The 16993-nt window shown below is 34.0% G+C and overlaps 1 protein-coding gene across 2 annotated transcripts; it reads left to right on the top strand.

Annotated features, from left to right (window-relative positions):
* Positions 1-4192: 4192 nt before the first annotated feature.
* Positions 4193-15762, top strand: ak4 (adenylate kinase 4). Of its 2 annotated transcripts, none has more exons than XM_056460036.1 (6): positions 4193-4323; positions 4530-4688; positions 5952-6071; positions 7738-7910; positions 10924-11042; positions 14453-15762. In XM_056460036.1, the coding sequence occupies exons 2-6, from the start codon at positions 4547-4549 to the stop codon at positions 14577-14579; spliced, it is 681 nt and encodes a 226-aa protein (XP_056316011.1). In that variant the 5' UTR covers positions 4193-4323; positions 4530-4546; the 3' UTR covers positions 14580-15762. The 2 variants fall into 2 exon arrangements, with proteins under 2 accessions (XP_056316011.1, XP_056316010.1); XM_056460035.1 differs by having other exon boundaries at positions 4193-4327.
* Positions 15763-16993: the final 1231 nt, after the last annotated feature.

Raw genomic sequence — 16993 nt, 5'->3', positions numbered from 1 at the left:
ATTGAAATGCAAACACTGACCTCTCTTTTAGTCCTGATGCATATAATACATACATACACAATAGAATATATAGTGTATAATAATACATATAATATCCTAAAATGTCACTAACTATTTTGCTAGATTCCACACACAATTATAATCATGTACTAATTATAATTACCATAATGTGAATATATACAATTAAAAGACAACCAGTAATTTGACACAGAATGAAAAGGATTGCATATTTTTATTTTATTTCCATTGTTATTTACTTCTTGCTGACCAGAAATCAAATCTCTGTCTGATGTTAGATGTCAAGATGGCAGCCATCCTTCAGTTATCACAGTACTGTACCTTTAAGATGGACAGCATCAGCACTGTGATAACTGAACCAGGGCAGCCTGTCACATCTAGCAGATCCAGGGCGGTGGAGCTTCACACATCTTCTCATCCATGATACATCGAGGATGACAGTTTTGACTTTACATATCACAGATACAGTGGGATCCATAGTTTACTGCTTGCAGAATATAATAAATGAAGCAAACTAAAGCATCTGCAAATAGATTAAAGACATGAGCAGATGCAATCAGTGAAGAATTATATCATAAAACAAACTTTTACCATACAGTTCAATTATAATGATTAGACTTAATAGCATATTTTTCATTGGATAAGTTACAGCACCCTCTCTGACAGCAAGAGATTCAATACCTTCATTTTGGGCTTTAAATTATTTATACAAACCACCCATGTGACGCAAGACTTGTTATGGTAACCCTGACTCCACCCCTTTTACTTTGCTCTCGTATTATTTGGCAGGCGAGCGGCTCCGCCCACAGACTCCGCCAAAAACATCCCCGCCCTCCGAGCGAATCTCTTCTTGTAAACAACTCCATCAGCGCGTCGTGTTTGCCATCTCAGGACAGTGGAAACGCCTGCCAATAATCTGACAAAACATCTGCCTAACATTCCTATAGCAGCTGTTTCGGGGAAAAATGGGGGAAAAGACAATTAAAATGGGTTAAAAGGGATATACATTCGCTGTCAGAGTATGTTGCGACTTCTCGTGGCAAATAATGTTTGATGAAACTACAGGTTTCATCAAAATAATGAGTGTGAGGAACATAATTTATAAACCACAAATTAATACAAGAGTAAAAAGTGTGTTTAAAACGTCATGAGGTCAGAACGATGCCGTCTATAATAAATTATACATAAGTTATTCCGCGAACAGGCATTACGTGATCGTGTCGTATCATATCACAACAAGTACTGTCAATATTCTACATTAAAAGCGTGTAAAGAAGCTGTTGTAGCACATAAGTGCATTGGTTTTAATAGTCTTATATGTTGCGAGTCGTCTTAATGCACTGTACTGATGCGCGCTAACGCCCAACAGCGCGCGCACACACCCCTCTCGCAGCAAAAACAAACACCACGCACTTCTAAGGTAAAAACATTTATATAATATCACCCCCACATATAGACACATGTACTATTCAACCGACTGCAAAAGTACTTACCTGCATTTGCAACGCTGAACTCCCGTGTTTACTTGAATATTTTTAATGACGCAGCAAGCCTTACAGCGAACAACGTGATTGTCGCCATTTTTTGTTGTTATTGAAATCTTCAAGCCATGTGACAATAAAATAACACGCTTCCGGGTCCTGACGCTGAAAGTTCGCCACTTTCTTTATTGCAAAATGTTTCTTTTCTTATGGAAGCTTTAGAAGTCGACTGAGTTCGACATTGCATAGCCGATTTGAACTGCGTTTAAATTATCTTATGTTCTGACGCCACCGTAAGGCACCTCGGAAATATAAATGTTTGACATGGTGATTGTAGCTCACTGTGTTTTTGTGCGGTTTAAACCTTTTTCTACTCCAATGACATCCGTGTGAGAATTTCCTGTGGCAATTTTTGATTTACAAATGACTTATTTTGTTGAGTTTAAACCACTTGTATTGACAGAAACGTGTGTGGTTTAAAATAATAATAATTTGGGAATTCCAGAAGGTAGAAGTTTATATATTTGATATAACTTTATGTAAATATAACAATAGTATAATAAATTAAAATGAATAGAACTTTACATTGTACATCTTTGCTGTGATTATTATTATTAGCCTATATTGTTTTATTTTAATAAAAAATGTACACTGTAAAAAGTTATATGATCCTTTAGTCCTGACAGCACATGTTTTAGTTTATTGTAACTTATTAAACGTAGTTAATCATGTTCTAACTTAAATGTATAAGTTACGCAAGCAGTTTTAAGTCAGTTTAACATAATATAAGTTCAATGGACTCATAAGGTTAATTTGATTTAGAGTAAAAATTTAAGGCAACCAGGATTTTTTTATGTATATGTTTTTTTATATTTGTTGAATCTTTTTGTTATAAAAACAACAATAAAATGGTGTGTAATGGGGCTTTGAAGTCAACAAAATTGCAGATTGTGGTCAACAAGTGTATCCTGTCCTAACTCAGACAGGGGGCAATATCACACCAGTTATACCCATGATGACACAGTTTCTTGCATGTGAAGAGAATAACAGTCGTTGTGTTCCAAATCACACTCTGTAATCTAAAATCTATCTAGTGCAGGTTTTTTTGTTTATTTATTGTTTTTGATGCCACAGACCTCCAAATATGTTCTTATAGAGACCCTATACTTAAAAAAAACATATCTTTATTAGTCTAGAATATTTGTTTTTCTATTAAGTTATATTTCCTAATAGTACAGTGTTTATTTGTTTACTTATTTGTTTTAATAATTTATTATTAGTTGAAGTCTAATATGTATTTATGTTTTAATTAGATTATTTATTTATTTCAAATGTTAAAAAATGTACAAAACTTTTTTATGCTTTTTGTCCAGAAATTACCACAACCTTCCTATCAATCAATAGTAGGACGCTAAAGTTTTTGATTTCTTTAAATGTATGTTGTATGTCTCTGGCTTAAACAACTTCAGATAATAGGCTATTATAACGGAAGGTCGGATTATTATATTTTAAAACTATGTGGAAGTAAAGATAGAAAGCAGAACAAAACAGACTGATACTTTGTGAGCAGAAAATGATTTTAAAAATCAGTGCAAACAACACTACTATTTTTAAAATCATTGATTATCAGTGTTGGGGAAAGTCACTTTAGAAAGTAATGCATTACGATATTGAGTTACTCCCCAAAAAAGTAATTAGTTGCGCTACTTAGTTACTTTTATGGTAAGTAATGCATTACGTAAGTTACTTTAGCATTTTTCTGACCTGGCTGAGGCTTAATCTCTTTCAGAACTTGATTTTTTTCCCCCTTTCTTTTTTTTAATAGAGGAGCACTGCAATTAACAATGCACTGTAAAACCTACACCTTCATTTGCCTTTAAATAAAAGAGCTCTACATGTCGTAGATACAGATTATTGAAAGTTTAAAGCTAGAGTTTCCTTCTTTGGGTACTATTTGTCTTTAAGAAAAATCACTGTCCATTGAGACAATCCTCTTTTCATTTTCTTTAATGCCTTTAAAATAATGAACACATTCTCTCATTGACTGTGTGATTCATGACTACTTTTAATTTTAATTCAGCAATTTATTTTTTAAAAGCTGATTAATTCAACTAAAAAGTAACTTAAATATTTTTACTTATTTTTTAAGAAGTAATGCGTTACTTTACTTGTTACTTAGAAAAGTAGTATTATTACGTAACCCACGTTATCCCCAACACTGTTGATAATTGTCATAACAATAGTTTACATAAACTTTTATTTTATAACAAGTTATTTTTATAACAAGTATTTTTTTTTTTTGATTGGATCAACACCAATAATAAGAAAGTAACACATTTACTAAATATTTCCTTAAAAAGAATCCTTAAAAGTAAGAACTAAATCACATTTTATATAGGCAGCATGCCTGCTTCACTGTTCATTTAAATAATTAAATCATTAATTGAATCATTTTTTCTAAATGGTCAACATGCTTATATATTTTAGATATTTTCTTTATAATTCACTGTATATACACAAAGATTATATCCTATGGGGATTGCACACTTATTGCAGTAGCTATATCGCAATACTACATTGACCATATTCCTCTGCGATGCAGAGCGTATTTTTCAGATGCTAAACCAGAACCAGAGGCAGTGTTTTAAAATAGGGCGTTTATGTTTCTCCTCCATTCATTTGCAGAGAGAAGAAGCTCACGTCCTCATAAAAGAGCAGCAGTAGGCGGCGCGTCAGCGAAGGGCTGCACACTTTTGATGAACGCTGACAACGAGCTCTGTTTTCAACCTGGAAATAACAGTTTCACAGTACAGTAGTCTGTTGGGTGGGTAAGTTTAAGTGCTGTTTTGGACCTCCAATCTCCTTGTTCTATGAATTTGCGTTTTTCGTTATTCGATGTTACAGATCTCCGCCCCTCATTCTGCACTGGAGATCTATAATCTCTCGCGTTGCATCTCAAACTGTAAATAAACGAGTGCGTGTTTTGCGTGCTTTTAATTGTAACGCTGACCTCGTTTGTATTGCGTACAGGGCAGTTCAGTGAGAAAATGTCCAAGTTATTCCGGGCTGTTATTATGGGTCCACCAGGCTCGGGGAAGGGGACCATCTCGGAGAGGATCGCGCACAATTTCGGCCTCAAACATTTGTCCAGTGGAGATTTTGTTCGTGAAAACATCTCTGCAAAAACTGGTGAGTGCTTTGAAAGGAATGGCAAACTTTCGGTAGTTTTTCTGGATCTCTCTGGAAGCTTGTCGATGCCAACAAATCATATGCATCGTGAAACACACCGCATGAGAAAATACTATAGTAATTTACAAGTACTATGCTGTTTTGAAACATAATGAAGTAAAGTACATTAAGCCTACTAAATTACTCCAGTTTAATGTTGTAAAAACTACTATGACAGTTTATCAGATCACTATACTACAGTGTGCTGTAGCATTCATTAACAAAGTGTTGTAAATACTGTTATATACAGTGCAATGCATTATAGTATGATTCAAAAACACTTATATAGTATTTAATATAATTTACTGAAGGATTTTTTTGTGGGATAACTTGTTCTTATGAAGAGGCGTAACCCCTATTTCAGTTATCCTTTTATTGATGCATTAAATTTAACAGTTAGTCCTTCTAATCTGGAGTTTGTGGTTGCATCCTCTGGGTCATGACGTTTAGGGTTCACGTGAGGTAACGCTTTTAAAGTTGCCATGCTGGCAAGATGCCATTCCACATTTGTTTTATTGCTCTGTTACCATGCAACCCCCCTTTTGAAGACTTTAGATGGCAGATAAAGACAGTGGAATGTTACTACTCAACACACAAATTCACACATTCAGTTTCTTCATTATAAATATGCTTGACTTAAAGAAACTCATGCGAGTAAAATATAATGGCAATTAGAATTTTAATTAAAGATTTTATTTTTACATTTTCAATTTTTTATTAAGCAACTTATCAACTAAATCAGACTTTAAATCTTGCTATCAAACACACCATTGTTGTTGCAAACTTTTGTCTTATTCGTGTGTAGTAGTGGTATAGTTTGCAATCGTAAAAGAGTACAGTTTGTGAAGTGATGATGTATGCATGTAGATAAATTATAAATGAACCCATTGGGCACTGATGTCTCAAGACTCTCATGTGACTGTATGAACTATTATATGATTAACAGTCTAGTTTCTGATTAAAATCTTGTGATTAATAATTGATTGGTGTCAGTTAAAGATTATGTGCAAATAAAGTATGAATGTATATAGAATTTCATTGCCAGTATGGCTTTATAAAAGCTATAAGGTCATCTCAGCTGCTTTCTTTGTTGGAGATATGTCATGTACAGCAGCTTATTAAATATATAAATTCATAGATTTAATAATTTGGAAAGAAAAGTATGTTTTGTTCAGTTTGTTCATGTTCAGTTGTTTTTTTAAATGTGTTTTCTATTTCTTGCAGATGCTGGTATTTTAGCAAAGACGTATATTAATAAAGGACTGCTGGTTCCAGATCATGTGATGACACGTCTTTTGTTGCCTCGACTGGAGGAGATGACCAAATACAGCTGGCTGTTAGATGGTATAATCATTATATGTACAGTTGAAGTCAGATTTATTAACCCATGTTACTTTTTTCCCCGAATTTCTGTTTAACAGAGAGAAACCTTTTTCAACACATTTCCAAACATAATAGTTTTAATAACTAATTTCTAATAACTGATTTATTTTGTCTTTGTCATGATGACAGTAAATAATATTTTAGTAGATATTTTTCAAGACATTTCTATACAGCTTAAAGTGACATTTAAAGACTTTACTAGGTTAATTAGGTTAGCTAGGCAGGTTAGGGTAATTTGGCAAGTTATTGAATAACGATGGTTTGTTCTATAGACTATCGAAAACCAATATAGCTTAAAGGGGCTAATAATTTTGACCTTAAAATATTTTTGAAAAATTAAAAACTGCTTTTATTTTAGCTGAAATAAAACAAATAAGACTTTCTTTAGAAGAAAAAATATTATCAGACATACTGTGAAAATTTCCTTGCTCTGTTAAACATCATTTGAGAAATTTTTAAAAATCAAAAAAATCAAAGGAGGGCTAATAATTCTGACATCAACTGTATATATATACTGTATATACTCTATTATTTAATTTGTTTGAGCAAAAGAATGCTGCCTTTCCTACATTTTTATCATGGTTTAGAGCAGAGACAAAGTCAAAGTCACAATAGTGTAGTAATATTTTAAATAAAGTAACAAAAAATCTTATCAGGCACGTTTAGAGCAAAAATCAATTCAATTAATTGTCATTTTAAATGGTTATACTTTAGTACAATCTTTTAAATTGCTAGATTTGACTCATTTATCAGCAAGAATTTCAGATAATTTAAAATGTAATGCAATGCAATATGATCTAAGTCATTTAAAAAATTTGATACATTACAGTTCATAATTTATTTGTATTTAAAAAGCTTTCTGTGTATGAAATGGCTTTTAAAAATCTGCTTATTTAGCATCTAAATCTCTTTAGAGGAAGCCAAAGTTTCATTTCTTCATTTAACAGAAACTCAAAACACTATAGTGAAGTAGGGCAACTTCAGAAAATACATTAAGAGCATTGAAAATAAATTTAATTAAATCGAATATTTCAGCTGTTTATTGATTTATGAGATCAGAAAGAGTAAAATCAAACACTGGGGACATCCAATTTGTTGCATCACCTTTTAAACACATCCACTGTAATTCAAGATTGTACAATTGCTGGCTTAAAAAAGTCAAAGTCTGCAACTCCCACTATAAGATGAAAGGTTATCAAACATTGATTGAGAAGGTATGCAGCATGACCTAGAAAACAGGTTTAAATATTATTACTCCATGGATTAAAACTAGTGTTCCTTTACTGTACACATTAAAGCTGAACCCGCAAAGGCTTATCCTGACCAAAGCTTAATATTAAAGTAGACTAACTACACTCAGTCGTAAACTATGAAAGCCATGCAATAATGATACAAAGCACCATAATACCTTGCACCCAATAAGGATGTAGTATTGCAACACCATTGATTCATAGTTATGAAACTGCGCATTGCAACAAGTGTGACATTTCAAAATAGTACTTATTTATAACTTTTAAGTTACACCATGTATAAATAATAAAGTAATAGTACTGTAAATAATTCAGGTCTACTTAATCGTTGATGTGTTGATGTGTTGTAAATCACTTTGTGCATTTTGTCCTTCCAGGTTTTCCTCGGACACTGGCACAGGCTGAAGCTCTGAACAGTTCCTGTGATCTGGATGTAGCCATTAACCTCAACATTCCTCTGGAAACACTGAAAGAACGACTGAGACATCGCTGGATTCATCCACCCAGTGGAAGAGTGTACAATATGTGCTTCAATCCTCCACGCATCCAGGTGAACATCCTAGTGTACTTTTGTTACACTGTTTCAGATTTAAATATTGCAATACAGTATAGTCAGTCCAAAATAGGGAACAGTTATTATTATGACAGACAATTCACAAACAAACGAAACGCACCATGAGAGTTTAAAAGTGTTTGTGTGGCTTTTAAAATGCAGGTAAATCGGTAGTAAATGTAAATCGGCAGGTAAATGTTCGGGAACTGTCATATCATAAAATATGCTGATGATTCGGTGATTGAGTCTCCTACACGATCAGGATTTGGGGCATGGTCCTGTTGTCGAAGAATTTACTTCCTGGTGAGATAGATTTTCTCTCCAGTTGAATGTAAATAAAACCCCAGCATAACAAATATTAAAGGCTTGGACATTGAAATTGTGGACACACATAAATATTTAGGGGTCGTTATTGACAAGATGTTGACATTTCAACCTAACACTCAGGCTGTCTATAAAAAAGTCCAACAAAGATTGTTTTTTCTGATGAAACTGTGATCATTTCAGGTTTGCACCTCTATGATGACATTGTTTTATAGACAATTTATTGAATCTGTTTTATCGTTTTGCATTGTAGCTTGGTACGGTAATCTGAGTGTGTCAAACAAGAACAGGTTGAGTAGTCTGGTGAAGGTGGCAGGCAAGATAATTGGTTTTAACCAAACTGGTCCAAGAGTAATTTACCAAACTAGTGTTTTAAAGAGAACTCAGGGTATCCTATGCACCCCGGATCACCCGTTGTACTGTGTTTCAGCTGTTGCCATCAGGACATCGTTTTAGAGTTCCTATTTGCAGGACAAATAGAGTTCGAAATTCTTTTATAATGGTGGCCATTTGGTCATTAAATGAGTCCAGGTGGGAGGGAGATGCACTTTCAATATGATGTATTGAATGTTGTGGGGTAATATTTTATTAATGTGTACATGGAACTTCGTCTGTGTTACGGCACCTTGCTGCAATTTTAGTTTCCTTAGATGGGATAATAAAGTTGAGTCTGAGTCTAAAATCACCTTTAAGTTATGAAATCAAAAATATACATTTTTGTTTTTAATATGTACATGAAATAGTTGTAATATTAATATAATAATAAAGTAGTAGCCCACAAGTAAGCATGCCATATTGGAATTGAGTTCATACAGTGTAAAATAATTTTTGTTGCCTTAAATTCTTTTAGTTGAATCAAATAACATTTTTCTAGTCATCTCAACTTACATTAATCAAACTGACTAAAAATATTAAGGTAAACTTTGTATAACTTAATTTTTTTTAGTTGAAACCTGGTTAACTTATTAAAATAAGGCAAAGCAACATAATATAATATTTGCTGTGCAGATTTTTTTCATTACATTTTTTAAAGTGTATAATTGTTCAACAAACAAGAAGTTAATTATAAACAAGTAATATTTAGACACTATATTGTGTGTTTTATTCTGTTTCTGTCCAAACAGATATTCCAAACAATGCCAAAATGTTAATGATTATTAATATTTATTTATAATAATTATTATTTGCTCCCAAATGTATCTGTTTTGAATGAAACAAGTGAGCCAGTGATTCAATGATTTATTCATGAAGAGAGTCACTTGCTTAGTTAAATGGATAGTTTACCCAAAAATGAACATAAGCCCATCATTTACTCACACTCATGGTATGGCTGGACCGATAAACGATATTTTACCAAATTGCGATATAATTGATGTTAATAACAATGATAAGCTCTGGACTTTTTTTACTCTATATTGATCTAAGAGTCAATCACACAGCAGAAATGTCCAACAATGGGAATCTAAAAGTGTGTTGACAGAAAATGTGTTGGCCAAAAATGTTACGCCATTTAACAGACCCTCTAATTTTTGTGGCTTCAGTCATTGTTGGGGTACTTTTTTAAGTCTGGAAGCATTAACAACTTATATCAAAATATATAACGTTATCATACAATCTGGAAAATAATTATCGAGATTGCATTTCTGCCATATCGTCCAGCCTTAACTCAAGGGGTTCTAAAGTTTTACGAATTTCTTTCTTCTGTTGCATACAAATCAAGATCATCTGAAGAATGCTGGAAAAAAAAAACAGACATCAATAATATTAATAAAAATACTTTGTAAATCAATGGCTTTCCCCCCCCGCCAACATTCTTCAGTATATCTTCCTTTGTGTTCAACATTAGAAAGAAACTATTCCTTTAAATCAGCTGTTTTGGAACAACATGTGCCTTTCTAGTGGAATGACTTGTCCAACTTGACCCACGTTTTTATCTATTTAAAAGAAACAGTTAATCTTTAGTATATCTTTTTATTGACACTAGTCAATACTCTTGAGCTCAGAATAGCTGAATAACCTTCACAGAAATGAATACAAAACTGAAACAAAGATGTAAAAGTCCTCTTAGTGTCTTATTTGTTGATCCACAACAAGCCTAAACCTTCCAAGATACAGTACCAGCACAAAAAACACCCTCAAATAATAGCACAAATACTGCTATAAGTATTGCAATTCTTAGTAAATCACATAGCATCACAAATTAAAATATGCCTCTGTCATCCAAATGCATGCTATGTCATTAGTGCATGTCTTGAGTAAATGTTAACAGTATTTTTTAACACAAGATGTGATTACACTGATGCAAACTGTTAGTAAATCCAGCCCTAATGATTGCCCTAATGTGTAGTAAAACTTTTCCATTAAAAAAATTCCATTTTAAAAAAGTCTACCCTAATAAAACTGATCTACAGTACCTTCTTTCACAGTTTAGTTCCAGCATTTAAAAGGCCCATGCATGAGGTAGTAAAGGCATTAAAAGTACATCAAAATTACAACCAGGTGTTTTGGAGAAGGCTTAGATCCAAACTGTGCCTCTCTAGAAGTAGGACTTGGTACCTTGTGGGGGAAAAACCTTGGAGAAGAACCTTGTGGTTGATTTCACTGTCAGTTCTTGTCACAGAATTAGTTGTACACATCAGATTAAAACACTTGTTTTCATTATTATGAATTTTTTTCTGTAAACAAGGGGCTGGATGACATCACAGGAGAGGCACTGATTCAGCAGGAGGACGACAGACCAGAAGCCCTGGTGGCCAGACTGAGACACTACAAAGATGTTGCCAAACCTGTCATAGACTTCTATAAGTAAGCTTATAGTCATAATGCACTCATATTTCCTCACAATTGGAATGTAAAGCGAATCCCACACAAACTCAACGAAATTGTTGTCAAAACTCATGATAATAGTAAATGAATGGTAAATGCATTCATAATGAGGATGTACAGTATATAGTTAATTAATGGAAATTATTCATTTGAAACTTTTAGCTCTTCATTTTATTAAATCAATATAGATAATTAAATCTCAACATTGTTCTCTACATCATACAGCACATATATAACACATATATGTCCACATATATGCCAGAAACATATATGGCGCGCTTATGTATAAAACACAATGTATGTCCCATATATGTCAGAAACATTTATGTCCACAAATTTGTTAGGAGGATTCTAAGAGCCCACGCAATTTGGGGGCCTCCAGAGATGTCATTAGGGGCCCACGACCAAAGCCCCCACTCCCCTTTTGTCCGCGACTACCCCCCATTCCCCCCACCCTCACTCTTCACTTCCGTCCGTGACTCACCAAACATATATGTCCACATATATGCCAGTAACCTATATGTCCTATATATGTCAGAAACATATGTCCACATATTTGCCAAACACATATATGTCCCCTACATGTATAGCACATATACGTTTCATATATGTTTCATATATGTCAGAAACATATGTGTCCCAGATATGTCAGAAACATATATGTCTCCTACTTGTATAGCACACATATGTCCACATATATGCCAGAAACATATATGTCCTATATATGTCAGAAAAATATATGTCCCCATATATACCAAAAACATAAATGTCCCGCAACTACATGTATAGCACATATATGTTCCACATATGTCGGAAACGTTTTTTTCCCCAATTTCTTTTTAACAGAGAGATTTTTCAACACATTTCTAAGCATAATAGTTTTAATAACTCATTTCTAATAACTGATTTATTTTATCTTTGCCATGATGACAGTAAATAATATTTGACTAGATATTTTTCAAGACACTTCATTCATTTATTCATTTTCTTTTCGGCTTATCCCTTTATTAATCCGGGGTTGCCACAGTGGAGTAACTGCCAATTTATCCAGCATATGTTTTATGCAGTGGATTCCCTTGCCGCTGCAACCCATCACTGGGAAACACCCATACATTGTCATTCACACTCATACACTCCGGACAATTTAGCTTACCCAATTCACCCATATCGCATGTTTTTGGACTTGTGGGGGAAACGGAGATCCCTGAGAAAACCCACGCGAATGCGGGAGAGAACATGCAAACACAGAAATGCTAAATGACCCAGCGGAGGCTCGAACCATCGACCTTCTTGCTGTAAAGTGAGAGCGCTACCCACTGTGCCACCGCATCACCTTCAAGACACTTCTATACAGCTTAAAGTGACATTTAAAGGCTTAAATAGGTTAATTAGGTTAACTAGGCAGGTTAAGGTAATTAGGCAAGTTATTGTAAAAAAATTATTTGTTCTGTAAACTATCAAAAAATATATATATAGCCTAAAGGAGCTAATAATTTTGACCTAAAATGTTTTTGAAAAAATTAAAAGCTGCTTTTATTCCGAAATAAAACAAATAAGACTTTCTCCAGAAGAAAAAATATATATTTTTAGACATACTGTGAAAAGTTCCTTGCTCTGTTAAACATCATATGGGGCGCAAAAAATTTAAAGGGGGGCTAATAATTCTGACTTCAACTGTATGTCCTATATATGCTGGAATAGAGTGGCGGAGATAGCTTAACGTGCTGCAATTTAAGAAAGCACATGCAATTACAAAAAACACCATCAAATAAAGAAAGGATCTTTATCAATGTTTCTTGTTTCACGTGCTACAAATTGGTCACAACACAAACAACTGAAGAAACGCACAGCAAATTGGTCACAACACAAACAACTGAAGAAACGCACAGCAAATTGGTCACAACACAAACAACTGAAGAAACGCACAGCAAATTGGTCACAACACAAACAACTGAAGAAACGCGCAGCAAATTGGTCACAACACAAACAACTGAAGAAACGCACAGCAAATTGGTCACAACAAAAACAACTGAAGAAACGTGCTACAAATTGGTCACAACACAAACAACTGAAGAAACGCACAGCAAATTGGTCACAACACAAACAACTGAAGAAACGCACAGCAAATTGGTCACAACACAAACAACTGAAGAAATGCACAGCAAATTGGTCACAACACAAACAACTGAAGAAACGCACAGCAAATTGGTCACAACACAAACAACTGAAGAAACGCACAGCAAATTGGTCACAACACAAACAACTGAAGAAACGCACAGCAAATTGGTCACAACAAAAACAACTGAAGAAACGTGCTACAAATTGGTCACAACACAAACAACTGAAGAAACGCACAGCAAATTAGTCACAACACAAACAACTGAAGAAACGCACAGCAAATTAGTCACAACACAAACAACTGAAGAAACGCACAGCAAATTGGTCACAACACAAACAACTGAAGAAACGTGCTACAAATTGGTCACAACACAAACAACTGAAGAAACGCACAGCAAATTGGTCACAACAAAAACAACTGAAGAAACGTGCTACAAATTGGTCACAACACAAACAACTGAAGAAACGTGCTACAAATTGGTCACAACACAAACAACTGAAGAAACGTGCTACAAATTGGTCACAACACAAACAACTGAAGAAACGCACAGCAAATTGGTCACAACACAAACAACTGAAGAAACGCACAGCAAATTGGTTACAACACAAACAACCGAAGAAACGCGTTACATATTGGTCACAACACAAACAACTGAAGAAACGCACAGCAAAAAAACATGATCATTCCATTCTTTGTTTACTAGCCCCTGGTCTTTTGTACTATGCATTAAAAATCAAAGGAACGTCTCAAATCTTATTTTTTGTGCATAATTATCTTCTAATTAATAATAATAATAGTAATAATAATTCCTTTAACTTACTAATAATTAATTTTCTTTCATAAAAAAATGAAAATTTTTCATTTAAAAATTTTTCTTAACAAACTTAATGTGAACAGACAAATTTAGAAATTTTAAAAAGAAAATATTTTGTAAAATATATGCCAATGGTTCTTGGACTTCCTCCACTATATATTTGATATGCCTTCTCTGGCAATTCTGCAAATGTAACATATAAAATAGATAAAATGTGGATCCAGTCTAACACAACATAAAGGCTAATACTGTTGTTTAATATCTGAAGATTTGTACGTTGTTTTCTCTCTGTTAACATCCACTGTGGTGTCTTTTTGTAGGTCATATATGTCCTGTGCGTCACCATTTTCCCCTGTCTCATGCTTTATTTTACATTTTGCACAGATTGCTACATGATGGGTTTGTCTGAATTCCTTTGTTTTACTAACAATCTTGTAATTCTATGTACCTTTTTAGGGCTAAAGGCATCCTGTACACATTCTCGGACACAGAGACAGATCGAATCTGGCCCAATATCAACACACTTCTCAGCACAAAGATCCCAGCCATCCAGTCAGATGCTCGCTGTGCTTCAACCCACTGAGGAAATCGTCTGACAATCTTACATCCAAGAAAACAACACAAATTTCCAATCGAATACATTGATTTCCAAAGATTCCCTGCTAGTTATTTTGTGATCATAGCTTGTCTGTTAATAGTATAGTGGTATTTATCATCATTTGCTTTCAGTTCTGCCATTTCAGCCTTTGCTGGAATTATGGGTGTCAGTCAGACTAAAATCCAGCTTATATTCAATAAAGTTGTTGGTTCCTCTATTTGAAATGCACAAGTTCCACGTACATGTGACTGAATCATATGAATAATAAGTGAAGGGTAGATTCTTATGACTTTGTGTGTGTGTGTGTATTTCTAGCTAGATATAATTATTTCAGAGAAGGCTTCGTAAGATCTTCGTGGTGTTTGCCTTTCTCTGTTTCTGATTTGTTGAGGTGTTAACGTGTTACTACACACCGAAAAGAATGATGTAATTATTTTTAAGCCCTTTTCATGCTCTATAATCCAAATATGCCACATTTGCCTTGAAAGTACAATTTTTCTTTTATTTTGATGTGCTTTTGTGGTCACCAGGTCTTATTTGTTGAATTATGTCAACAGAATGTGTTGAAAATGAAACTAAATTTGTACGTAACTATAGAAAACGGCTATATGTAAGTGTATTGAGATCAAATAATCTTATATTAGATGTTTTTTAACACTGCCTCCTTTTTAGATAATACTGTTCAGTGTTGTGTTTCTAACAGACAAGTCAGTGAGATCCTGTTTCATATATTACCTGATTATATCTTAAAATCATTTGTGATTCAATAACTGTTGAGTGTGTTCGGTTAAAATTATGATGACATCTCTTTTATCCAGAAGATTAAAGTACAGATTTGCTAGAAACCACAGAGTAAGTTACAATTCGATTATAATTTGTCCCTACAACAAAGATAAGCTGAAGGACCCTCTGTAGGTGTTGTAAACATGACTTCATGCTTATCAACTGTGATATTTTTGTTCAGTTATTTTTTGGATATACGTTGATATGCTTTCTTGCTTCTCACTCTCTCTCATTTTCTCTTTCAGTCTCTGCCAGTTCTATATACCAGCCGATAAGGGTTGGAGAAAACTCTCAAAAGCCTATTGTTGTGCAATACCATATACAAGAAATGACATGACTGAGCTTTCCCTTTCCCCCCAAAGAAAATAAACTTATTTTCTCAGAATTTTTGAGTGTATTCTTTTGATTTTGTATTATTTAGTATCATGGAAACATGTTTCTGGCCCCCTTAAGTATTAAATAACATTTAGAAATAAAACAAACATAAGTGTATTATAGCTTTTTTTTTCTAGCAATTAAATGAATTGGTAAATTAATATTGTTTAATATATCTATATAAGGGGTGGCGCGTTGGCGCAGGGTAGCGCTGTCGCCTCAAAGCAAGATCACTGATTCGAGCCTCGGCTGGGTCAGTTGGCATTTCTGTGTGGAGTTTGCATGTTCTCCCCGTGTTGGCGAAGGTTATCCAAAGACGTGCTATAGGTGAATTGGGTAAGTTAAATTGTCCGTGGTGTATGTGTGTGAATGAGTGTGTGTGGGTGTTTCCCAGTTATGGGTTGCAGCTAGAAGGGCATGCGCTGCATAAAACATTTACTGGATAAGTTGGCGGTTCATTGTGGTGACCCCTGATGAATAAAGGGAGTAAAGCGAAAAGAAAATGAATGAATGAATATCTATATAAACTGAACTTGAAAATAGATATATAAATAAAATAAAGAGAAGAATTTATAGAATATATACACACACACACATAGAAAGAGAGAGTCAGCCTAAATACTATAATGCAATAAACACACTCCCACAACAACTGGAAAATTGTTTACTGGTTACTACAAGCACACTTGGAGAAGTATTACTATTATTATTATCATCATTATTATTACATTATTAGATTAATTAGATCATAATTTATTGGGTAGCAATTATGAATAACTTTAATAGGTTCGACAAAAATATATTTACTCCAAAAAATATGAATAATTAGCAGGTAAATACATTTGAAATTTGACATCTGTCAATGATTTATTTATTTACAGCTGTTACTATTACTATATATTATGAATGCATCTATTTATTATTTTATTTTCATTCATTCATTCATTCATTCATTTCATTTTCTTTTTGACTTAGTCCATTTAATAATATGTTTTACGCAGCGGATGCCCATCCAGCCGAAACCCATCACTGGGAAGCACCCATACACACTCATTCACACGCATACACTACGGACAATTTAGCTTTTGACTTTTGACTGTGGGGGAAAACAGAGCACCCGGAGAAAACCCCACGTGAACACGGGGAGAACATGCAAACAGGGGCGGATTTAACCAACAAGCGAGGTAAGCGGCCGCTTAGGACCCCAGGAGATCTGGGGGCCCCCAATAAATATCTAAAAG

This window comes from Danio aesculapii, chromosome 6, assembly GCF_903798145.1.
Source record: "Danio aesculapii chromosome 6, fDanAes4.1, whole genome shotgun sequence".
NCBI classification, from domain to species: domain Eukaryota; kingdom Metazoa; phylum Chordata; class Actinopteri; order Cypriniformes; family Danionidae; genus Danio; species Danio aesculapii.
This window is presented reverse-complemented; position numbering and strand designations above follow the sequence as displayed.